At 41.8% G+C, this 24,958-nt stretch overlaps 1 protein-coding gene across 1 annotated transcript in view; it reads right to left on the bottom strand.

Annotated features, from left to right (window-relative positions):
- AGO4 (argonaute RISC component 4) overlaps positions 1–24,958 on the bottom strand; it is a 49,550-nt gene that overhangs the window by 4,958 nt on the left and 19,634 nt on the right. Inside the window, exons 8-17 of the mRNA XM_039474312.2 lie at positions 23,352–23,499; positions 22,990–23,109; positions 22,735–22,863; positions 22,356–22,489; positions 21,072–21,256; positions 19,317–19,476; positions 13,775–14,090; positions 13,506–13,640; positions 1,999–2,100; positions 1,241–1,440 (exon numbers count right to left, since the gene is read on the bottom strand). Coding sequence (XP_039330246.1) covers positions 1,241–1,440; positions 1,999–2,100; positions 13,506–13,640; positions 13,775–14,090; positions 19,317–19,476; positions 21,072–21,256; positions 22,356–22,489; positions 22,735–22,863; positions 22,990–23,109; positions 23,352–23,499 — 1,629 coding nt within the window. The remainder of the gene's footprint in view (positions 1–1,240; positions 1,441–1,998; positions 2,101–13,505; positions 13,641–13,774; positions 14,091–19,316; positions 19,477–21,071; positions 21,257–22,355; positions 22,490–22,734; positions 22,864–22,989; positions 23,110–23,351; positions 23,500–24,958) is intronic.

Here is a 24,958-nt window from a genome sequence, read left to right as displayed (position 1 = left end):
GCCATCTTTTACTTCATCCTCTCCTCCACCACAAATATTCAGTTAGCTATTAAGTCCTATCTGTTCTATCCTAGGAATAGCATTTTACATTTAACAAACACAGTCTTGCTCTAACATACTTTTCCAGCCTCATGCCTGCTGTTCCCCTTTAATATCCTCCAGCCAAAGAAAACTTGCTACTGTACAAACATGTCACTCGCTTTCTCTCCTTTGTGTCCGTTGTTCTCTCTGCTCTGAAAATTCTTTTCTCTTTTTTATAGAGCCAAATTCTACCCATCCGGCTATGAAATCTTCTTTAAAAGCCTCTCCTCTGATGTCCCATTGCACTTTTATCTACACTGCCTTGGGCTACTTGTTAGTTGCATATTTGCCTGCATCGTCTCCCATAATGAAACATAAAATCCCTGTGGACAAGAAACATGTCTTACTCATGTTAGTATTTCTAGCACCTAGCACAATACTGGGCACATAGTCAATACCTAATAAATATGCTGAATAAATGAAAGCACATTGCAGTATGGAAGGTACACAGCCACAGCTGGACATTTTCCATAACCGTGTATTTTCAATCCTTACAGAAATAGACTTGCAGTGGAATGTCTACTATTTAGCAGCTGAATTCCGACTTGGGGAAGAGCCCAGAAACTGCTACACTTCACAGATAGTCATTTGGAAAAGAAAATTAATGTAGAGAGCTTGTTTAGCTATTTAATAGTAGGTTAGGAATAGGTCAAAACATCAGATTCTCTGATTCTCTTGAGGTGCCTATTTGAGAGAGAATGGGCTGCATCCCCTCTCCCACACACATATCCAGATTCACTCTGGGGTATTTTTCCAGAATGTACCAAAAGCAAAGTGAACTGGTCAGGCCTCCCAACTTGCATTATGTGGAATCCACAGTCCTGTGACTGCTTTGACTGGAGCCAGGGTACTGTGCTGACCACTTTTTGAGACTACTTAGGACCTGAGCAGAACTGAAATGCATTTTACTCTGTGGGAAAACCACAGGCAGCTCCAAATTAAACTCCTTTAGAGACACAATACAAGTATAAACAAGCCTGAGCACTTCTTGGACCAAAAGTCACATTATAAGTTCTCAGAGGCACATTAATTTTATTTGTTCCTTACAATTTAAACCCTGGGAGGACGTTTAAATCCTTAAAAAAGTTTTCTGTAGTAGCTCATTTTATTAACATGCTGCTAAAATATAAAGAGACTTGATTGTGCCTAAGAAACTTGCCTGTCATGATCTTTATCCACCAGATGATACCTTGCCCTAAATGCTACAAGCCGGGCATAATATGCAGGGGCTGGAATAGAGACGGAGCGAGTGCACCTCACGTAGGTGTGACACAGCTGGTAAGTCAGCAGCTGGAGTTCATCTGCAGTGAAGCAGTTGTCATCCCATAAGACCTGGTAATGTGAGGGACGGCTGGTTCCCTGGGGAGAGAGTTTTATGATTAATTTTTTTTTTTTGAGATGGACTGTTGCTCTATCACTGAGGCTAGAGTGCAGTGGCACAATCTTAGCTCACTGAAACCTCTGCCTCTAGGGTTTGCAATTCTCCTGCCTCAGCCTCCCAAGTAGCTGGGACTAGAGGTGCATGCCACCATGCCCAGCTAATTTTTGTATTTTTTAGTAGAGACGGGTTTCACCACATTGCTCAGGCTGGTCTCAAACTTGTGACCTCAGGTGATCTGTCCACTTCGGCCTCCCAAAGTGCTCAGATTACAGGCATGAGCCACGGCACCTGGCCTGATTAACGTATTTCTGACATGACACAAGAGGAGAAAATAATTGAAACCCATTCCTTTAACTCAGAAATACTTCTGCCTAGCACACCTAGAAGCAGATACCTAGACCAAAAGATAACAATTCTAGGATACAAGCATTAACAAAGTTAGGCACAGTGTTAAACAGTAAGTCTACTCAAGCTAGTTGCTGAATTTGCAAACATCTCCATATCAAGTCAAAGATCTGAACCAGCCTCCAAATTACCTGAATTCCTGCATGACTACAGAGGTAAAAGTCAAACTCAGATGGATGTGTGATGGTACTATCCACTGTAGTGCCTGCTGGTACATTCCCACTTTTCCCTACCTACAAAAAACAAAAAAGTAATTAGTCATTAAAGTGCCAAACTGTGCTTAGGCCATTTTTTTCTTTTGTATGTTAATTGGGAGCAAGTTGGTAAATATCTCTTAAATGAAGTGTTGAAAATCACTTTCATTCAAATGTTGAATCGTCTGTAACTTTCCCTTAGCCCAACCATTTTAACCTTAAGTATTTTCACAAATATGCTCCAGGATTTCTTCAGGGGATATGGACAAAAAAAACTTACCCGTGGCTTTGGGCTACAACATTATCATATATTTACAGATGACACAGTGGTATGTTCACAAAGGGAAAAAAAACATTTAACATTTAAGATAGATAAACTCTCTGAGAAAAGTTTTATTCCTTACTTGGACTAAAAAAATTCACAACTTTCAGTAAAAGTAAGTTTAAGGAACCTTTAAACTGGTTTACCAGGTTCAATATAACTGATACTTTTTTCTTTTTCTTTTCTTTTCTTTCTTTTTTTTTTTTTTTTTTGAGACAAGGCCTCATTCTGTGACCCAGGCTGGAGGGCACTGGCAGGATCATAGCTTACTGCAACTTTGGACTCCTGACCTCAAGGGATCCTTCCACCTCAGCCTTCTCAGTAGTTGGGGCTATAGGCACATGCCATCACGTTTGGCTAATGTTTTCTTTGGAGAGACAGGGTCTCATTTTGTTGCCCAGGCTGGTCTCAAACTCCTGGGCTCAAGCACTTCTCCCACCTTGGCCTCACAAAGTGCTAGGACTACAGGTGTGAGTGACCACAAATGGCAATAACGAATACTTTTTTTTTTTTTTTTGAGACAGAGTCTCACATTGTCGCTTGGACTGGAGTGTAGTGGTGCGATTTTGTCTCACTGCAACTTCAACCTCCTACCTAGCCTCCCAAATAGGTGGGATTACAGAAGCCCACCACCACACCCAGCTAATTTTTTTTTTTGTATTTTTAGTAGACATGGGGCTTCACTCTGTTGGCCAGGCTGGCCTCAAACTCCTGACCTAGTGATCCCAAGTAGCCTCGGCCTCCCAAGTAGGTGGGATTACAAGCGTGAGGCACTGTGCCCGTCTAATACTTTATTTAAAAAAAAAAAAAAAAGCCGGGCGCGGTGGCTCAAGCCTATAATCCCAGCACTTTGGGAGGCCGAGGCAGGTGGATCACGAGGTCAAGAGATCGAGACCATCCTGGTCAACATGGTGAAACCCTGTCTCTACTAAAAATACAAAAAATTAGCTGGGCATGGTGGCGAGTGCCTGTAGTCCCAGCTACTCGGGAGGCTGAGGCAGGAGAATTGCCTGAACCCAGGAGGCAGAGGTTGCGGTGAGCCGAGATCGCGCCATTGCACTCCAGCCTGGGTAACAAGAGCGAAACTCCGTCTCAAAAAAAAAAAAAAAGAGTCACTGGCAAATGGTTATTAGGAAGAAAGCACTTAAATGAGAACTAAAAAACCAGTTTCAGATCTAGGCCCAGACTTGCAATTATATACCTTGAACAAAGCTTAATATCTTTAAACCTCAATCTAATCATTTATAAAATTAGGTGACACTCTCTTACCCTTTTAAAACTTCAAGCAAAAACTCTACAGACAAAATTTGAAAATCAAATTTCTAGGAAGGCACGAGGGGAACTTCAGAAATGCATTGCAAGGGAAGGAATTCAGTCTTGCTATTTGGTCACCCTCTTCTGCTGTATAGCAGGGTTCAGTATGAACATGCTTATTTAGCATACAGGCACAAATCTGATGGGAGTTTACTTGGCTCCATTTTAACTATTGTTAAATTACATTTTTTTCCCAAAGTGTGTTCTTTAGGAAAATTAGTTTTGCAGGATGTTATGTAGGTATTTTATGGTGAAACAAACCTGAGAAACATGGGGTCAAACTAAAAAAGGTTTTTTCTCATGTATGACTTTTCAGAACCTTTATTTTGTCATGTATAATCTTTAAGAGGGATACGGAGTATATAGCACTTTCTAAATTTATTTTATCCTTAAAAACAAAAACAAACAAAAAACTTCTCTGGCTCTACATATGACAGCCTGAAGAGGTGGTGCCTTGGAGAAAAGAAAATCCAGGCCTTTTCAATTCGGCAGTTATTGCTTGAGCACCCACATGACTGCTAGGCTCTGCAGCAGATGTTGGGATGACAGCCAGTGGCATCAAGATAATAAACTTGCCGTCATGCCTTCGTGAAAATTATATACAATAAACTGTAACACAATGTGATAAGGGAATATGGGAGGCATTGGGAAAAGCTGATGAGTGGGTGAGCTATGCTTTCTAAGATAAGTAGGAGCTGAAAAGGGAAGTTGAGTAAAAAACAGGAAACACCCCAGTACCCCTAAACTCAGAAATAGATAAGCAAACTGTGGCTCATCCGTATCATAAAATACTACTCAGCAATAAAAAAGGACAAATTCCTAATATATACACGACTGGGCTGAATCTCAAATGCATTATGCTGAGCAAATAAAGCCAGACTCAAAGGTGATGATTCTATTTATATGATGTGGGAAAAGGCAAAACTGTCAGAACAGAACACATATCAGTGGTTGCCAGGGGCTGGGAGTGAAGGAAAGGTTAACTACAAAAGGATACATGAGGATTTTTTAGTATGATAGAATTATTATATAGTCAGCCCTTGGTATCCATAGGTTCCTTGTCCAGGAATTCAACCAACTGTGGATATTCTTTAAAAAGGTTTGGATAGGCTAATTACCCTGATTTGATCACTATACATTATATGTATGAAAACTCACTATGAAACCCATAAATATGTACAAATTATTATGTGTCAATTAAAAAATAAAAATATAAATTTTAAAGACCTGACACATATACAAAAAATTGTTAACATGTTTAAAAATTTAATTTTAACATGAAAAAAAATTTAAAACAATAGAACATAGCATTTACATTGTATTCGGTACTAAAGCAACCTAGAAAAATATTTAAAATAACAATTCAACAGTAAAAACTTATTCAAATATTAAAATACAGTAGGAAAACTATTTAAGCCTTTACAGTAGGTATTAGGTATTATAAGTAATCTAGAGATGCTTTAAAGCAAGCTTTTCCAACCCGCAGCCCATGGGCTGCATGGGGACAAGGATGGCTTTATTTTTATTTTTATTTTGACACGGGTTCTCGCTCTGTCACCCAGGCTGGACTGCAATGCACAATCTCAGCTCACTGCAACCTCCGCCTCCTGGGTTCAAACAATTCTCCTGCCTCAGCCTCCTGAGTAGCTAGGACTATAGGCGCAGGCCACCATGCCCAGCTAATTTTCATATTTTTAGTAGGGACGGGGTTTCACCATGTTGGCCAGGATAGTCTCCATCTCCTGACCTCATGATTCACCTACCTGGGCCTCCCAAAGTGCTGGGATTACAGGTGTGAGCCACCACGCCCAGCCTCAGGACGGCTTTAAATGTGGCTCAATACAAATTCATAAACCTGGCCCCAGTGCAGTGGCTTTCATGCCAGTAATCCAGCACTTTGGGAGGCCAAGGTAGGTGGATTACTTGAGGCCAGGCATTCAAGGTCAGCCTGGCCAACATGATGAAACCCCATCTCTACTAAAAATCCAAACAGCGGGCATGGTGGTGGGTGCCTGTAATCCCAGCTACTTGGGACGCTGACGCAGGAGAATCACTTGAACCTGGGAGGCAGAAGTTGCAGTGAGCTGAGATCAAGCCGTTGCACTCCAGCCTGGGTGAAAGACTGAAACTTGGTCTCAAAAAAAAAAGTGTAAATTTTCTTAAAACATGAGATTTGTTTGTGATTTTTTTTTTTTAAAGCCCATCAGTTATGGTTAGTGTATTTTATGTGTGGCCCAGGACAATTCTATTTCCAATGTGGTCCAAGGAAGACAAAAGATTGGACACCCTTGTTTTAAAATATATGGGAAGATGTGCACAAGTTATATGCAATTACTATATCACTTTCGGTTTTTTTAAGATGTAGTTTTGCTATGTTGCCCAGGTTTGTCTCAAACTCCTGGGCTCAAGTGATCCTACTGTCTCAGCTTCCTAAGTAGCTGGGACTACAGGTATCTACCACCACACCTAGTTTACTGTACCATTTTATATCAGGTACTTGAGCATATGTGGATTTTGGTATCTGCAGGAGATCCTGGAACCAATCCCCCATGGATTCTGAGGGATGACTGTATTTTTATTGTGATGGTTAGAGAACTACATGCATTTGTCAAAACTAGGGCCAGGTATGGTGGCTCTGCCCATTAAACACTAAACAAATTATCAGTGTTTAATGGGCAGAAGGAGAAAGAGAAATCAAAAAAGTCTGATTACAGGCCAGGCACAGTGGCTCATGCCTGTAATCCCAACACTTTGGGAGGAGGATCACTCGAGTCCAGGAGCTCAAGACCAATCTGGGAAACAAAGTTAGACCCTATCCCTAAAAATGTATATACATATATTTTTTTAATTAGCCAAGTGTGGTGGCACTGGCCTGTAGTCCCAGCTACTTAGGAGGCTGAGATGGGAGGATTGCTTGAGCCAGGAGGCCGAGGCTGCAGTGAGCCATGATAATATATATCATTGCACTCCAGCCTAAGTGACAGGACAAGACTATCTCAAAAATATGACAAACAACAACAAAAAGCTTAAGTAGGCACTCAACTAAAACTAGATACTAAAAAATTAGGGTGCATTTTACTGTTTCTATATTATACCTTAAAAAATAATGAATATAGTGGATGGAAGGGATGTACTCGTTCTAGAGATAAGAATGTAGAGTGGATATGGGAAATGGAAGATGTATAAGGTCATGATGGAAGATAAAATGCAAATGTTGTTTTGGCCACTTTGGGAAAACACTAAACACCACAGGAAAGCATCTGGTAAGCAATGGGGAATACCTGAAGATTTCCAAGCAGTAGAGTGGCACAACAAGATCTGTGTTTTCACAGCAGGGTAGAGGGTGCTCTTGTGAAGGAAGATTGGAGACAAGGAGACTTCCTGGAGTCTCCTGCAATACAAAACAGTTCTGCCTAGAGTGGCGGAACACACAAGAGGAAGAACTGAGACCAGAGAGATTTCAGGGCAGAACACAGAGACTATGTTATAAATGTGTATGAAGGGACCGGAAAAGGGGAAAAGAATTTAAAGACAACTCTGAAGTGTCTAGCTTGGTTGACTTAATATACAGTGATGCCAAGTAATAGAACAAAAGGAAAATTGGGGGAGGAATAGGTTTTGGATGGGGATAAAACAACAGATAGAAGGTTTAGACATGCTTTGCTTGAAATGCCTGTGGTAGATTGTATTACTGGTGCCAAATATTCCCATGCCCCTCCCTGGGGGAGGATTATACATCCACACCCAATTATCTCAGGAGTGACTTCCTTTGGCTGATAAAATGAGGCAGGAAATGTGTTACTTCTGGGCCAGCACATGGCTTGTCGTGTATCTATTCTCCCCTCTGCCAGTATGACTGGCAATGTTCCAGATAGATGCTTCTTTGTCAGCCTAGGTTCCAAAGGGAGGACAGCAGGGTCACAGCTGCAGCAGAGCCACAATGAATGTGTAATGTGAGTAAGAAACAAGTCTTTGTAAGCCACTAAGATTTGGGTTTTTGTTGCTGTTGTTAGCACAGCCTGGCCCATCTTGACTGATACAGAGCATAGAGAATCTATGCAAATATGTGTGGTAGATAACTGCAACTACAGAACAGAAGCTGAATAGAGTAATTGGGACTAGAAACACAGATTTAGAAATCTACAAGAAAGAAATTAGCCCAGAAAAGTGGATGACACTAAAGAGAGAACTAAAATTAAGGAGCAAAGAGGGAGAAGTATGAAATGCTGGGAAATATCAGCGTTTAATGGGCAGAAGGAGAAAGAGGAATCAAAATAGTCTGATTACAGGCCAGGCGCGGTGGCTCATGCCTGTAAGCCCAGCACTTTGGGAGGCCGAGGTAGGTGAATCAATTGAGGTCAGGAGTCCGAGACCAGTCTGGCTAACACAGTGAAACCCATCTCTACTACAAATACAAAAAGTAGCTGGGCGTGGTGGCGCACAACTCTAATCCCAACGACTTGGTAGACTGAGGTAAGAGAATCAGTTGAACCTGGGAGGCAGAGGTTGAAGTGAGCCGAGATCGTGACAGAGCGAAACTTTCTCTTAAAAAAAAAAAAAAAAAAAGTCTGATTACAGAGATGGGTAAGGCTGAAAAGTCATTTTGCTAAGGTCAAATAAGGCAATCATTGTCTTGAGTGCTACAAAGGAGTCAGTGTGGGAATATGACAAAGTATCTCTAGATTTGAAATGAGCAAGTCAGTGAGAGAATAACTTCAATGGAGTCACTGAAATTGAAGTCAGGCTACAGAAAATTAAAGTATAATGTAGAGGTATAGATAGAAGGTTAAGTGATTGTTTTTCTAAAAGTTTACTCATGAAAGGAAGAAAAGATAAGGTAGCAGTGAGACTGAGGGAGAAGCAGAGTAAGGGGAACTCGGAGATTTAAGCCACTTCATTATTATTATTATTATTATTATTTTTTTTTTTTTTTTTTGTCTTTTTGTTTTTTTCCTTTTTGTGGAGAACGGGGTCTCGCTATGTTGCCCAGGCAGGTCTCGAACTCCTGGGCTCAAGCTATCATCCCGCCTCTGCCTCCCTAAGAGCTGGGATTACAGGCGTGAGCCACAGCGCCCGGCTATTTTTTTTTTTTTTGAGACAGAGTCTCGCTCTGTTGAGCAGGCTGGAGTACAATGGCACAATCTTAGCTAACTAAAACCTCCGCCTCCCAGGTTCAAGTGATTCTTCTGCCTCAGTCTCCCAAGTAGCTGGGACTATAGGCATGTACTACCATGCCCGGCTAATTTTTATATTTTTAGTAGAGACAGTGTTTCACCATATTGGCCAGACTGGTCTTGAACTCCTGACCTCGTGATCTGCCCGCCTTGGCATCCTGAAGTGCTGGTATTATAGGTGTGAGCCACTACACATGGCCTAAGCCACCTTTATAGGGTGAGAAAGAGGCACCAGAATGTGAGAGTGAAATTTTGAGAAATAATGGGTAATTAATCAAGTGAGGCTCTAGAGAAGTCAGGAGGGATTAGGATTAAAAGTATAGGAAGGGGCTGGGCACGGTGGCTCACATCTGTAATCCCAGCATGTTAGGAAGCCGAGGCGGGCAGATCACGAGGTCAGGAGTTCAAGACTAGCCTTGCCAATATGGTGAAACCCCGCCTCGACTAAAAAATATGAAAATTAGCCGGGTGTGGTGGCATGAGCCTGTAGACCCAGCTACTCAGGAGGCTGAAGCAGGAGAATCTCTTGAATCCAGGAGTCGGAGGTTGCAGTGAGCCAAGACAGCACCACTGTACTATAGCCTGGGGGCAACAGAGTGAGACTCTTGTCTCAAAAAGAAAGAAAGAAAGCACAGGAGGGGAGGAAAGAAGGTTGGAGAGATATGAGGAAGGAGATAAGAAAATACAAGATGTAACTGAGTTTGAAAGTAGAGGAGCGGCAGCTGAGAAAATTCTTGCCTTCTAAATCTGGTTTTCAGAGGAAAATAGATGATAGGACTTCGTTGGCAATAAAGTAGTCATGACTAGGGTAGGGGACTTGAGAAGAGTATAAAAGTGTGAAACAGATGCTATGGGTAACAGGATAAATGAAAATATGGCAGCATCCAAGGCCTGGCTGAGATCTGATATCATACATTTATACTGTGGTTCTTTATTAAACAGATACTTTTGGCCAGTTGTGGTGGCTCACACCTGCAATCCTAGCACTTTGAGAGACTGAGGGAGCCAATCAATTGAGCCCAAGAGTACAAGATCAGCCTGGACAACATGGTGAAATCCTGTCTCTACAAAAAATACAAACAATTTAGCCGGGAGTGATGGTGGGTACCTACAGTCCCAACTACTGGGAAGGTTGAGGTGGGAGGATCACCTGAGCCTGGGGAGGTCTAGGCTGCCATGAGCTGTGATCATGACACTATACTCCAGCCTAGGTGACAGAGTAAGACCCTGTCTCAAAAAAATAAAAAATAAAAACCACCACTTTTCCCCCAGCAATTTCTATCAGCCTAAGTGTAGAGTCAAAATAACTGGGCAAGTGGATTGGCAGGAGGCATGCTTAGAGAACTGAAGGTATTCGTAAGTGTCAGCATACAAAGGAGACCAAGAACTGGGACTGTCAATTTTGAAAGGTTTAAAGAACAAAACTATGAGATAGCTTAATAATAGCTTAATAGATCACTTAGGAAAACATTCCTAAAGAAGAATATCCTAAATCTACATGGATAACAAGTTGACAGGCAGGTGGAGAGGTGACAACAATTAAGGAGAAAGTGGCAGGAAGTTTGGTGCCCAGAGTTCAGTCAAGATTTCAAATAAATTGTACTAGCAAAGACTAAGAAGTACTATTTTTTTTTTTTTTTGGTACAGCCTATATTTTCTTTATTTACTTATTTTTATTTGACATGTGCTGGTCTACTTTTTATTTAAAATTTTTAAACTTTTTATGTATTTCAGGGGTACAGGTACAGATTTCTTATATGTGTATGTTACAGAGAGGTAAAGTCTGGTAAGAACACTATTAACTCATGGTTTCAGAAATTTAAAGACAGCCCTTTTAACTTACGACAACCCTTTTAAGACAGCCCTTTTAATCTAAGCTAATTGGATCTGGAGACCAATGAGAACATAACCTTGACTCAGTAGACAGAAAGAAACAGTTCAGGCCGAGCATGGTGTCTCACGCCTGTAATCCCAGCACTTTGGGAGGCTGAGGCAGGTGGATCACCTGAGGTCAGGAGTTCGAGACCCACCTGGCCAACATGGTGAAACACTGTTTCTACTAAAAATACAAAATTAGCTGGATGTGGTGGTGGGCACCTGCAATCCCAGCTACTCAGGAATAATCCCAGCTACTTCACCCATTGCACTGAAGCCTAGGTGATGAGCAAAACTTTGTCTCAAAAAAAACCAAGAAACGGTTCATCTTCAGATTAGAGACAAAAAAACTAAGAGTATACTAGAAAATAATGGGAGTGGCAAATAAGATTACATATCAGGCAACAGAAAGATCTGGTCCTCCTAGGGGTGGATCAGAGAGGGCCTGGACAAGATGAAGTAAAGTCATTACAAAATATCAAAAAGCAAAGTTATCTATTAATAATATAGGTTGGACATTCTTTATCTGAAATGCCTGGGGATCAGAGGTGTTTTGGATTTTAATTTTTTTTTTTTTTTAAATTTTTTAAAGGCAGAGTTTTGCTGTGTCACCAGGCTGGAATGCAGTGGCACAATCTCGGCTCACTGCAACCTCCACTTCCTGGATTCAAGCGATTCTCCTGTCTCAGCCTCCTGAGTATCTGGGACTATAGGTGTGCACCACCATGCCTGGCTAATTTTTGTATTTTTAGTAAGATGAGGTTCACCATGTTGGCAAGGCTGGCCTCGAACTCCTGACCTCAAGTGATCTGCTCGCCTCGGCCTCCCAAAGTGTTGGGATTACAGGCATGAGCCACAGTGCCTGGCCAGATATTGTTGTTGCTGTTTTTAAGATGGAGTCTCACTCTGTCACCAGGCTGGAGTACAGTGGCATAGTCTTGGCTCACTGCAACCTCCGCCCTCCTAGTTTCAAGCAATTCTCCTGCCTCAGCCGCCTGAGCAGCTGGGATTATAGGCGCACACCACCATGCCCAGCTAATTTTTTTTTTTTTTTTTTTTTTTTTTGAGACGGAGTTTTGCTCTTGTTACCCAGGCTGGAGTGCAATGGCGCAATCTCGGCTCACCACAACCTCTGCCTCCTGGGTTCAGGCAATTCTCCTGCCTCAGCCTCCTGAGTAGCTGGGATTACAGGTACGCACCACCGCGCCCAGCTGATTTTTTTGTATTTTTAGTAGAGATGGGGTTTCACCATGTTGGTCAGGCTGGTCTCAAACACCTGACCTCAAGTGATCCACCCACTTCGGCCTTCCAAAGTGCTGGGATTACAAGCATAAGCCACCACACCTGGCCTAGATATTGTTCTTTCTTTCTTTCTTTCTTTTTTTTTTTTTTTTTGAGAAGGAGTTTCGCTCTTGTTACCCAGGCTAGAGTGCAATGGCGTGATCTCAGCTCACCGCAACCTCTGCCTCCTGGGTTCAGGCAATTCTCCTGCCTCAGCCTCCTGAGTAGCTGGGATTACAGACACGTACCACCATGCCCAGCTAATTTTTTGTATTTTTAGTAGAAACGGGGTTTCACCATGTTGACCAGGATGGTCTCGATCTCTTGACCTTGTGGTCCACTTGCCTCGGCCTCCCAAAGTGCTGGGATTACGGGTGTTAGCCACCGCGCCCGGCTCAGATATTGTTCTTAACCACATTTTACAGATGAGAATATTATGGTTTAGAGAATTTGAGTAATTTGACTGTGGTTTAACTGTGACACTATAAATATTCATAGTTTGTGCCCTAAGGATCTCCTATGCCATTAGTCCTCAACCTTTTTGGCAGCAGGGACAGGTTTCATGGAAGACAATTTTCCATGGATGGGGGTGGGGAAGGAGAGGGAAGATGATTTTGGGATGAAACTGTTGTACCGCTGCTGATTTGACAGGAGGCAGAGCTCAGGTGGTAATGCTCCCTCACCCACTGCTCACCTTCTGCTGTGCAAGCCTGATTCCTAACAGGCCACAGACTGTTACCAGTCCACGGTCTGGGGGTGCGGACTGTTGTCCTATGCTGATATAAAATTATTTGGAAGAAATTCTTTTTTTTTTTTTTTTTTTTTTTTTTTTTTTTTTTTGAGACGGAGTTTCGCTCTTGTTACCCAGGCTGGAGTGCAATGGCGCGATCTCGGCTCACCGCAACCTCCGCCTCCTGGGTTCAGGCAATTCTCCTGCCTCAGCCTCCTGAGTAGCTGGGATTACAGGCACGCGCCGCCATGCCCAGCTAATTTTTTTGTATTTTTAGTAGAGACGGGGTTTCACCATGTTGACCAGGATGGTTTCGATCTCTTGCCTCGTGATCCACCCGCCTCGGCCTCCCAAAGTGCTGGGATTACAGGCTTGAGCCACCACGCCCGGCCGGAAGAAATTCTTTATGCCCTAGAAGTGTGCAGCAAAAAGTAGCAAATAACAAAACCCCTCAGAAGGTTGCATATATCATCACAATGTACCTGGCATGTTTCTGACTTCCTCCCCCCAGCACAAAATAACTAGAAATCAGCATTTCTGTTACACAAGAGAAATAAAATATTCAGTCTCAAAACTCTATCATTCGGAATTGGTCATCTAAACCCAACTGCAGGTATTATATTTATTAAATTATTATCAGGCATTTCTGCTTTTAAGAAAAAAATTGTATAAAAATTGTATATATAAGTGTATGTATCCATCACTTGCCAGAGCCTCAGATAATGAAGCTTATACTATATTTTCTTACCCTTTCTGTTTTATCTGCACAGAAGAGTCGTGTGTGATGCCTTTTTTGCACCACAATATATGTTATTCCTGGCCGGTAATCTTCTTCCAAGCTAATACATGCCTTTCGAATTGCTATTAGTTCTGGCCACGCTACCTAGAAGACAGAAATGGAATCATGTTCAACTGAGAATTTGCTAAGTATCTCTCAGATCACCCAGAATGGCAGATGAGAGGAATCTCCCTCAGACTCCTAGAGGCCCTGAAGGGCAACAGGGATAACGAGAGTACCTGCTTCATTTGTCCCTCGGATACCCCTCCACGGTAATAGATGATCCGTGTGGGTTTGAAGCGTGTGGATTTGTAGAACTGAATCAGCAGCTCCCGAACCATGTTAGTCAAGTCCTGGATGACCTCTTGACTGTAGAGGAGCTCTTGGGAGATCTCCTGCCGGGAAGTCTGCACCCGAACGGTGGCACAGTACCGGCTAGGGTGGCCATCCATGCTGCCAACCACAGCAGCAATGGAGGGCTTCTTCCCATCCCCTGCTGGTGGGTGTGTGACATCCGCTCCCAGGAAGATGACAGGCTGCTGGAACACCGAGGGCCTGCTCAGAATTAAGGAGATGTTGCCACTCAGACATATAAGTGAAAATGTTCAAGTTTAGTGAGATTATATCACCAGATATAATCAGACATAACCTTATAAGAGACAACAAGACTTTAGCCCATTGGGAAAGAACACTATGGACCACTGAATATTGATGTCACCCAGTGTAATGAATCTGAACTGACTGAAGAAGTGAACATGGCTCTTCTATAACAGTAAAAAGAAAAGATTTTAAATACAGAACCTAGGCTGGGCACTATGGCTCACACCTATAATCTCAGCACTTTGGAAGGCCAAAGAGGAAGGACTGCTTGAGCCTAGGAGTTCAGGACCAACTTGGGCAACATATCAAGACCCAGGGCTCTACAAAAAATCAGAAAGTCCAGCATGGTGGTGCCTGCCTGTGTTCTCAGTTACTTGGGAGGCTGAGGCAGAAAAATCATTTAATCCCAGGATTTTGAGGCTGTAGTAAGCTATGTATTGTACTCCACTGTACTGTGTCATGCCACTGTACTCCAGCCTGGGCAACAGAGTAAGACCTTGTCTTTAAAAAAAGAAAAGAGGCTGGGCACAGTGGCTCATACCTGTAATCCCGGCACTTTGAAAGTCCGAGGTGGGAGGATCACCTGAGGTCAGGAGTTGGACACCAGTCTGGCCAACATGGTGAAACCCATCTCTACTAAAAATACAAAAATTAAAGCCAGGCATGGTGGCTCATGCCTGTAATCCCAGCACTTTGGGAGGCTAATGTGGGCAGATCACTTGTGGTCAGGAGTTTGAGACCAGCCTGGCCAACATGGCAAAACCTCAACTCTACTAAAAAATATAAAAATTAGCCAGTCATGGTAGTGTGTGCCTATAATCCCAGCTACTCGGAAGGTAGAGACAGGAGAATCACTTGAACCCAGGAGGTTGAGGCTGCAGTGAGCTGGAATCACACCACTGCACTCCAGCCTGGGTGACAGAGTGAGAATCTGTCTCAAAAAAAAAAAAAAAAAGCCAGCCATAGTGGCATGCATCTGTAATCCCAGCTACTTGGGAGACTAAGACAGGAGAATCATCATTTGAACCTGGGAGGTGGAGGTGGCAGTGAGCCAGGATCATGCCACTGCATTCCAGCCTGGGTGACAGAGTAAGATTCCATCTCAAAAATAAACAAACAAAAACAATATCTTTTTTTTTTTTTTTTTTGAGAGAGGGTCTCACTCTGTCACTCAGGCTGGAGTGCAGTGGCATGATCTCAGCTCACTGCAGCCTCAATCTCCCGGACTCAGATAATTCTCCTGCTTCAGCCTCCCAGGTAGCTGGGATAAATTCTTAAAGGTAGGATTTGGGACTTTGAGTGCTAATTCTTCAAGTGTAATTTATGAGGCATCCCATACTTGACTCTCATATAATAGGTACTAAAGATGAGGTTCCATGGGAGAAGAGGCTGTGTCCCATTAATCTCTCTGTATCATCACAGAACATAAGCCTGGCACAGACAAGTTAATAACAGTGGCCATATATAGGTAACATACATATACATAACTTAATAACAACTTACATATACAATGTACCAGCCACTATGGTAAGCACTTCACCTGTGTTAACTCATTTAGTCCTTACAGTTTTATGACGGTGGTACCATTATTTATTATCTCAATTTTCCCAGATAAAAAATAAGACATAAGAGGATAAAGAATGTTCCCAAGATCACACAGCTAGGAGTGGAAAAGCTGGAATCCAAACCCAAGAGGTCTAACACCAAAGTATGTACTCTAAGCCACAATGCTATATTGTCTCAAATGTTTGGGGTAAAATTAAATGATGACAGACTTTAGGTTAACTTTCCCTATGGCCCATATATCTCATCACTAATGTTTAAGGAGGGATTTATTTACCTAGAAGTTTCATTCAAGGACAAAAATGAGAACTGTTTTGGGAGGCTGAAGTGGGAAGATCGCTTGAGCTCAGGAGTTTGAGACCAGCATGGGCAACATGGAGAAACCTTGTCTGTACCAAAAATGCAAAAAATAAGCTGGCTATGGTAGTACATGCCTGTGGTCCCAGCTAGTTGGGAGGCTGAGGTAGGAGGATTGCTTGAGCCTGGGAGGTAGAGGTTGCAGTGAGCTGAGATTATGCCACTGCACTCCAGCCTGTGTGACAAAGTGAGACCCTGTCTAAAAAAAAATTAATAAATCAACTGATGAAGTTGATAAAATATGCTAGGATTTTTTTTAGAAGAGAATTATGACATGATTGTATAAGAGCGAGGCACTCAATTTCATCTTCAAGTACAGCAATGACTAATACCATGGCCCTAAATTTAAATCTTCAAATCACTTTCACACATAGGATTTCACAGAAAAACAACACTTTCGAGTTAACGAGGAAGATATTATCTTGATAGATAAGGAACTGAGGCCCAGATATATTAGAAATTCACATGAGTAACAATATTCACATCTCTCAATTCCCAGCCAGCATCTTCTCTATCATATCCCTGACTTGTCTTGGTGTTTGTTACTCTAGAGTCAATCTGACAAATTCAAATTTAAACAATAAAACCTATGAAGGGAGTGGCAGACAGGGTTTCCTAAAAGGACATAAAATGATTGATTCAACTCAGTCCGATTAACATTTTCTGTTCATCAAAAGCCACTACTGACCAGGCACAGTGGCTCACACCTATAATGCCAACACTTTGAGAGGCCAAGGTGGGAGGAACATTTAAGCCCAGGAGTTCAAGACCAGCCTGAACAATACAGCGAGACCTCATTTCTATAATCCCAGCACTTTGGGAGGCCAAGGTGGGAAGATCACTTGAGATCAGGAGTTTAAGACCATCAGCCTGGCCAGCATGGTAAAATCCTGTTTCTACTAAAAATACAAAAATTAGCCAGGTATGGTGGTATTTGCCTGTAATTCCAGCTACTTGGGAGGCTGAGGCAGAAGGATCGCTTGAACTTGGGAGGTGGCGGTTACAGTGAGCTGAGATCACACCACTGCACTCTAGCCTGGGTGACAGAGCAACACTGTCTCAAAAAATAAATAAATAATACAAAATAAAAAAAAATTGGGCAGGCATGGTGGCACACTGCTGTAGTCCCAACTACTCAGGAGGCTAAAGTGGGAGAATCGCTTGAGCTAGGGAGATTGAGGCTGCAGTGAGTCGTGATTGCCCCACTGCACTCCAGTCTGGGTGATAGAAGGAGGCCTTGTCTAAAACAAACAAACAAACAACAACAACAAAAACAGAATTTAGGAGAGTGAAAGGGCAAAACACAGACTAGGAGAAGATAATCCGCCTATCCTATTTGCCTATCGGATATCTGTATCTTGTGAAGGACCAGAAATCACAAAAAACTACTACAAATTAATGAAAAAGATTCACAACTCAATATAAAAAAATGAGCAAAGCTATGAACAGATCCATTATGAAAGAAGATGTTCAGGCTATGTATGCATGGTGGCTCATGCCTGTAATCCCAGCATTTTGGGAGGCTGAAGCAGGAGAATCGTTTGAGCTCAAGAGTTTGAGACCAGCCTGGGCAACAGGGCAACACTCTGTCTCTACAAAAAATAAAAACATTAGCTGAGCATTGTGGTATGAGCCTGTAGTCCCCGCTACTTGGGAGGTTGAGGTCGAAGGATCAGTTGAAGACCATGAGTTCGAGTCTTGTCTTCAGCAAGCCATGACCACACCACTGCACTCCAGCCTGGAAGACAGAGACCCTGTCCCAAAAAACAATAAAGGCCAGGTGTGGTGGCTCATGCCTGTAATCCCAACACTTCGGGAGGCCGAAGCAGGTGAATAACTTGAGGTCAGGAGTTTGAGTCCAGCCTGGCCAATATGGTGAAACCCTGTCTCTACTAAAAATACAAAAAAATTAGTGAGGCATGGTGGTGTGCACCTGTAATCCTAGTTACTCGAGTGGCTGAGGTGAGAGGATTGGTTGAACCCAGTAGGCAGAGGCTGCAGTGAGCCAAGATTGTGCCATTACAGTCCAGCCTGAGTGACAGAGAGAGACTCCATCTCAAAACAAAACAAAACAAAACAAAACAAAAAAATGAAGATTTCCAAATGGCCAATGAGCATATGAAAATGTGCTTAACATCATTACTAATCAAGGGAATGCAAATTAAAATCATAATGAGATACAATTATCCCCAACCAAAATGGCTAAAATTAAAAGAACTGATACTACCAACTGTTGGTAAGAATATAGAGCAACTAGAACTCTCAGTGGAAGTGTAAATTGGTACAACCACTTTGTTTGACTATATCTATTAACACTAAATATACGTATTCTCTATAACTCTATTCTCAGAAATCACACTCCTGGAATTCCATACAAGAGAAAGAGTGCTTCAGTTCACCAAAAATATAGAATTGTTTAATGAATGTATGAGAATATCCATCAATAGTAGAATATATTAAAATTGTGAGGTTTATTCATGTAATGAAATAATACAAAACAATGAAGAAGAATAAACTACTCCTAAATGCAACAACACAAATGAATCTCATAGGCTTAATGTTGAGCAAAAGAAGACCAACACAAAATAGTACATACTGTATGATTCCATTTATATGAAGCTCAGAAATAGGCAAAACTGATCTAGATAGGTGACAGACATCAGAATGGTGGTCCCCTTTGGGGGCTATCTATTTGGAGGGGCTATAAGGAAGTCTGATGGGGTGCTGGAAATGTTCTGTATCTGGGTGGTGGGTATATGGGTGCCTATACACACACACACACACACACACACACACACACACACACACACATATATACACACATACATACACAAGAGAAAAAATAATCTAGATGCAAATATAGTATTTGTGTGCTTTCCCATAAATTATGTAGTTAGATCTTTTTTTTTCTTTTTTCTTTTTTTTTTTTTTAAGACAGAGTTTCATTCTTGTTACCCAGGCTGGAGTGCAATGGCGCGGTCTCAGCTCACCGCAACCTCTGCCTCCTGGGTTCAGGCAATTCTCCTGCCTCAGCCTCCCAGGTAGCTGGGATTACAGGCACGCGCCACCATGCCCAGCTAATGTTTTGCATTTTTAGTAGAGACGGGGTTTCACCATGTTGACCAGGATGGTCTTGATCTCTTGACCTTGTGATCCACCCGCCTCGGCCTCCCAAAGTGCTGGGATTACAGGCTTGAGCCACCGCACCCGGCTTGTAAATTAGATCTTAAACAGAAGTGGGGAAGGCATTCAGAATCTTACCTTTGATGAGGTACAAGCACATTGTTAATTCCTCCAAGTTTTGCATTTATCTTCAGGCAAAGATTGGAAAGGGTTTGAGGTGAGGTCTTCACTACATTTTTTACCTGGACACACTGTGTGGCCATACCTAGAAGGGTATCTCCAACACGTTTCACCTCCGCTACAAAAATAATTAATTTTGACATGTGTAAATGTCTCCTAATTACTAAGAGTAAAGGGGGAAAAAAACCCCACATATTAACTTTCTAAACTACTATATACTGTACACTGTGCTAGATGCTTCTCATGTGTCTTCCCTTTCATCTGCTAAACCCCCAGGGCAATTTTTCCTGTGTTTGGATAGGCCCTCCCTTCTCTCCTTTTTTTCCCTCCTGCAGGCCTTGCAGCCTGCTTCCTTTAATCTTTGTGTGGCCTGCCACAACTTGCTCAGCTCCTTGATGCTCCTCTTCCCACTGACTGATTTGGCAAAAGAATCTATCTTCCCAGTTCCTCCCTCTCAGTACACACACCAGCCCTTTGAATTTTATTTCATTTATTTATTTATTGCTTTATTTTTTTTTTCTTTCTCTAAGAATGAGAGATTAACTGTAGAGAGAAGGTGAAAGACATTTTATAAAGTTTAAAACTGGGGCCAGGCATGGTGGCTCATGCCTGTAATCCCAGCACTTTGGGAGGCCGAGGCAAGTGGATCACTTGAGGTCAGGAGTTCAAGATTAGCCTGGCCAACATGGTCAAACCCCGTCACTATTAAAAATACAAAAAATTAGCTGGGTATGGTGGCACATGCCTGTAGTCCCAGTTACTTGGGGGGCTAAGGCAGGAGAATCACTTGAACCCAAGAGGCAGAGACTACAGTGAGCCGAGATCACACCACTGCACTCCAGCCTGGACGACAGAGCAGGACCCTGCTTCCAAAAAAAAAGAAAGACAAAAAGTTTAAGACTGGCTGGGCATGCTGGCCCATGTCTGTAATCCCAACACTTTGGGAAGCTAAGGTAGGCAGATCACTTGAGCCTAGGAGTTCAAGATCAGCCTGGGCAACATAGCAAAACCCCATCTCTACAAAAAATACAAAAAGTAGCTGGTGCCTGCAGTCCTAGCTACTCGGGAGCCTAAGATGGGAGAATCTCTTGAGCCCAGGATTTTGAGGCTCAGGTGAGCAGGGATCATGACACTGCATTCCAGCCTGGATGACAGAGCTGAGATCCTGTCTCAACAACAATAATAGTTTCTACATCCTTTACTCAAATGCTGGCCAAAACTTTGTATCGTTTTTCCTATAATAGGCACAAACTAAGCAAATGATCTTCTCAAAGTGGCAGCTTCCCCACTCTCATATTCCTAAGTGTTGTTCACCAAATATCTCCAGTTCTCTCAGCTTCCAGGACTGTGGTAATATCACACTGCATTCTCAGCCCCCATCCCCACTGCTCCCACGCAAGTTGAGTAAGGCCATACGGCTGGTTGTGGCCAAGGAGTTGCAGAAAGAAAAAAGAATGTGGGGCCAGCAACATTCCAAATACGTAGCAGCTGCTCTACCAAGCTGGGTCCCCAAGTGGAGATGACATGATGACACAGAGCAGAGGCAGCAGTCTACCCTCAATGGATACATAACAGGAGCAAGAAACAAATCTTTATTGTTGTGAACCACTGAGAGTTTGTGGTTGTTTGTGACTGCAGCATAACCTAGCTTATCCTGACTGTTACATCTATTGCTTGAAATCATCCCTCATTCAGCATGAAAAGGGTCCATACCATATACTGGTGTCTTTCCAGGCAGGATAACCACGATTAGCTGTAGGCCCACATACGTCATTTTCAGGTGTTTAAACATGGGCTCCACGCTGTCTGCACCTTGTGCATACTTGCAGAAACATGGCTGACCCTGGATGGGCATTCCTGCATCCTTAGAGATTTTACGCAGCTGGTCAGTGAAACTCCTGTTAAAATAGAACCAGTAGCACAGTTTTTTCATTTTGGAGTACATTCCTCGCATTAATTTTCCTCTGAAATACTTCTTTCAGTTTTGTAAATTCTTAGCCAAATTTAGTAACAAATAAACAAATAAAAATCTTTAACTGGTTGCCAAAAAATAGACTGGCAATTGCAATTAAACTTGTAATTTAACTTGAAATTAAACAGAGAAGAATCTGTATTATTAAGCTATCAGATTATCAATTGAAATTTTAAAATAATTATGCCCAGCTGGACTAAAATAGCATTGCTGTTCAAAGATCTTTTAAACATTCAAATCAATAATTCTAGACTGAAGAAAAGCAGGGTCAAAATTTCAGGTAACATGCTTTTTGGTAAGCCTGGTACAGAAATAGCTGGGTAAGCTTGTGCTCAACTGAGAACACAGAAACATGCTGTTACAAAATCAGTGTATTTAGGACTACATTCAAACTTGTAATTGATTTGGTTCAATAAAAATGTCAAAAGAAGTCACTCAAAAAAAGTAAAATTCACTTGGAAGTTTTAAATACTAGATTTAAGAAGTTACTTCAATCTATGTATAAAGCTTTCAGAATATTCCTTTGGTGTATTTGCCAATATTTTATAGAATTCCTTTCTTTCACTCTACTTCCCTTAATTTCTTTTCACTCTTCTCACTAACATCTTTTATATAGATAGCTGCATCTGTAAGCTGTGCACCTACTCTTAGTCAGTGACTTTGCAATAAAACAAGCTCATTAGTAAATTATCATGATTGAAAGTAAGCTAGTTTTTATCTTAGCTGAAAAGATACAATTAACAGCAAAGGGAGCTTCACTAAGAACTCAAGAATTTGCTGACCAACATTGCCTCAGCCTTGATGCTCTCCAATTTCTGCTTTACATGTAAGGAAGCTGAGTCAGATTCTTAATGTAAGTCCCAAGTTTGCAAATTACTATAATACAAGGTCTTTTTCATATAGCCAGATGGTGTCACTATGGGAGTCAGGGATTTAGTGCCAGTGTACACAGCACATTCACATGAAAGACAGTATTTTCATATCTGGAAGGGATACTACTAAGCTGAAAATATGAAGATACTCACTTTAGTAAATCTTCCCTACATTGTTTCTGAGGTGCAAAACAAGCAACTGCCCAAACTTTAATTTCAATGCCAGCATAAAACTGCTTTCCTCGCATGTCCCAGACACCCTGGTTGGGTGTGGCTACTGTTTTATTCTTTGAAAAAAAAAAAAAAGAAGAAGAAGAAAAAACAAAAGAAAGAGAAAAGACATTACAATCTAAGGCCATTTTACGCTTGATGGGTGAATAAGCAAAATTCCATTAGGTATGAGCCAGAACACAAAAGGCAATAGCGAACAAAATTACGGGTAAATTCAGTAGTGGCGCAGTAGAAAAACCCTGGATTATTCTCTTTTTGACTGGTGGTGGGAGAAGCTTGCTGAATAAAATAAAAAGCTTACCCGGCCTCCGTATTGCAGCATTGGTGCTGGAAGTACCCTGCCTGTGAGCTCTGTCATTTCATTGTGGACAACGATACCAAATTCTTTAAGGTATGGATCAGGTCCACCCACCATACTGTTGCTCTTCACCTAAAGAACAGGAAAGCCTGCATATATAAAAACCAAAGAGTAACTGTGTCCCAGGAGGAGTTTTCTATTCTTTTGTTTTTTTGTCATCTCAAAGCTAGCTCATTTTGAAGACCATGCCTTACTGACCAGTCTACTGATCTCTTCCTGTCTGTCAGGAGCAGATCTTGCTGTAGCTTTGATCATTGTGGAAGTCTGATTGTCTGTGAGCTTCTTTATACATCGCTGTCCTGCCACTATGTTACAGACCTGCCAAGAGGCAAAGAGAAGTGAGTTTGTGTAAAGGGTTCTACATCTTAAGCCTTTGTTAAACCATATATTACATCCTCCATTTCCAGAAAAATAAAAATTTGGTTATATGGTGAAATCATCTGCTAAAAATATTTTAGAAATTAACACTAAATTTCACTGCTAGTTTGGAACTTTACTTAAAAATATGTACACATTCAAGAGATCAGCAAATTGGCAAAAGAAAATTTAATTTAGCTTACCTCAAGTGGCAGGTATGTATGCTTTTGTTCTTGTCCCACTTGGAGACAGGGAAGATGGGGGTATTTCAGCTGCAGACTATACTTTTGCTTAAAATATTGAGCTACTGTACATTCCATAGCTTGACCGTTTTCTAGCTGTAAAGGAAAACTATAGGAGAGAATGTCTTTTTTAGAATATTTCTTCAAGTTCTTTTTTTTTTTTGAGACAGTGTCTCACTCTGTTGCCTAGGCTGGAGTGTGTAGTGGCATGATCTCAGCTCACTATAACCTCCGCCTTCCAGTGTCAAGCGATTCTCCTGCCTCAGCCTCCTGAGTAGCTGTGATTATAGGTGCCTGCCACCATGTCCAGCTAATTTTTGTAGTTTTAGTAGAGATGGGGTTTCACCATGTTGGCCAGGCTGGTCTTAAACTCCTGACCTCAAGTGATCCTCCCACCTCGGCCTCCCAAAGTGCTGGGACTATAGGCGTGAGCCACTGTGCCTGGCCAAGTCCTTTCTTTTCTAAACAATAAACAAAGCCTACTAACAATTCCTACCTTCATTTGTCACTTAGAAAACCAAGGTCAATCTCTTTTTTTTTTTTTTTTTTTCTGAGACGGATACTGGCTCTGTTGCCCAGGCTGGAGTGCAGTGGCATCATCTTGATTCACTGTAATCTCCGCCTCCCGGGTTCAAGCGATTCTCTTGCCTCAGCCTCCCGAGTAACTAGGATTACAGGTGCGTGCCACCACACCCAGCTAATTTTTGTATTTTTAGTAGATACAGGGTTTCACCATTTTGGCCAGCTTGACCTTGAACTCCTGACCTCAGGTGATCCACTGGCCTTGGCCTCCCAAAGTGCTGGGATCACAGCCGAAAAACAAAAGTTAATAATTATTTGAGCATTTTCACTTAAGTAAGTTTAGTATCTAACTACAACAATTCTATTGAAATTTTCCATGTTTGTTAAAGCTAGAATGAAAAAAAATTTAATTAAAATTTAAAAACAATTTTAAAAAATAACTTTAAACAAAAAGATACTGCAGAACCAGAATACACATAGACTCACTTGAGGTCAGATAACACCTACAGGTACAAATACAACCTCATGCTGGCTTCAAATTAACATAAGGACTTGGAGTAATCCATGTGGGTGTTTTGTTCCCTTAAGATAACTTTTTATAAAATGAATGCAGCATAGTTATTGGGACCACATTTTTAGATTCCTTAATGTTCAGATCCTAAAACTAGAACAAATACATGTGGCTCTGAAGATAACAAGACCAAATACATGAAGCTGAGACTGTGCCAGAATAGTTGGCATAATTAAGAGACTCTATTTGGCTTTTCCAGTAGGCAAATTATCTCAAATACTTAGCACAATAATAACTTTAATCTTGCTTTTTTTTTTTTTTTGAGACAAAGTCTTGCTCTGTCAGCTAGGCTGGATGGAGTGCAGTGGCATGATTTTGGCTTACTGCAACTTCTACCACCTGGACTCAAGCAATTCTTCCACCTCAGCCTCCCAACTAGCTAGGACAAATGGTCGGCTAATTTTTGTGTGTTTTTCGTAGAGGGGTTTCACCACATTGCCCAGGCTGGTCTTGAACTCCTAGGCTCAAGAAATCC

The sequence above is a fragment of the Saimiri boliviensis genome, chromosome 11 (assembly GCF_048565385.1).
Source record: "Saimiri boliviensis isolate mSaiBol1 chromosome 11, mSaiBol1.pri, whole genome shotgun sequence".
NCBI lineage: Eukaryota > Metazoa > Chordata > Mammalia > Primates > Cebidae > Saimiri > Saimiri boliviensis.
Note: the sequence above shows the minus strand (reverse complement) of the source record. Positions and strands in the feature narration are given on the sequence as shown.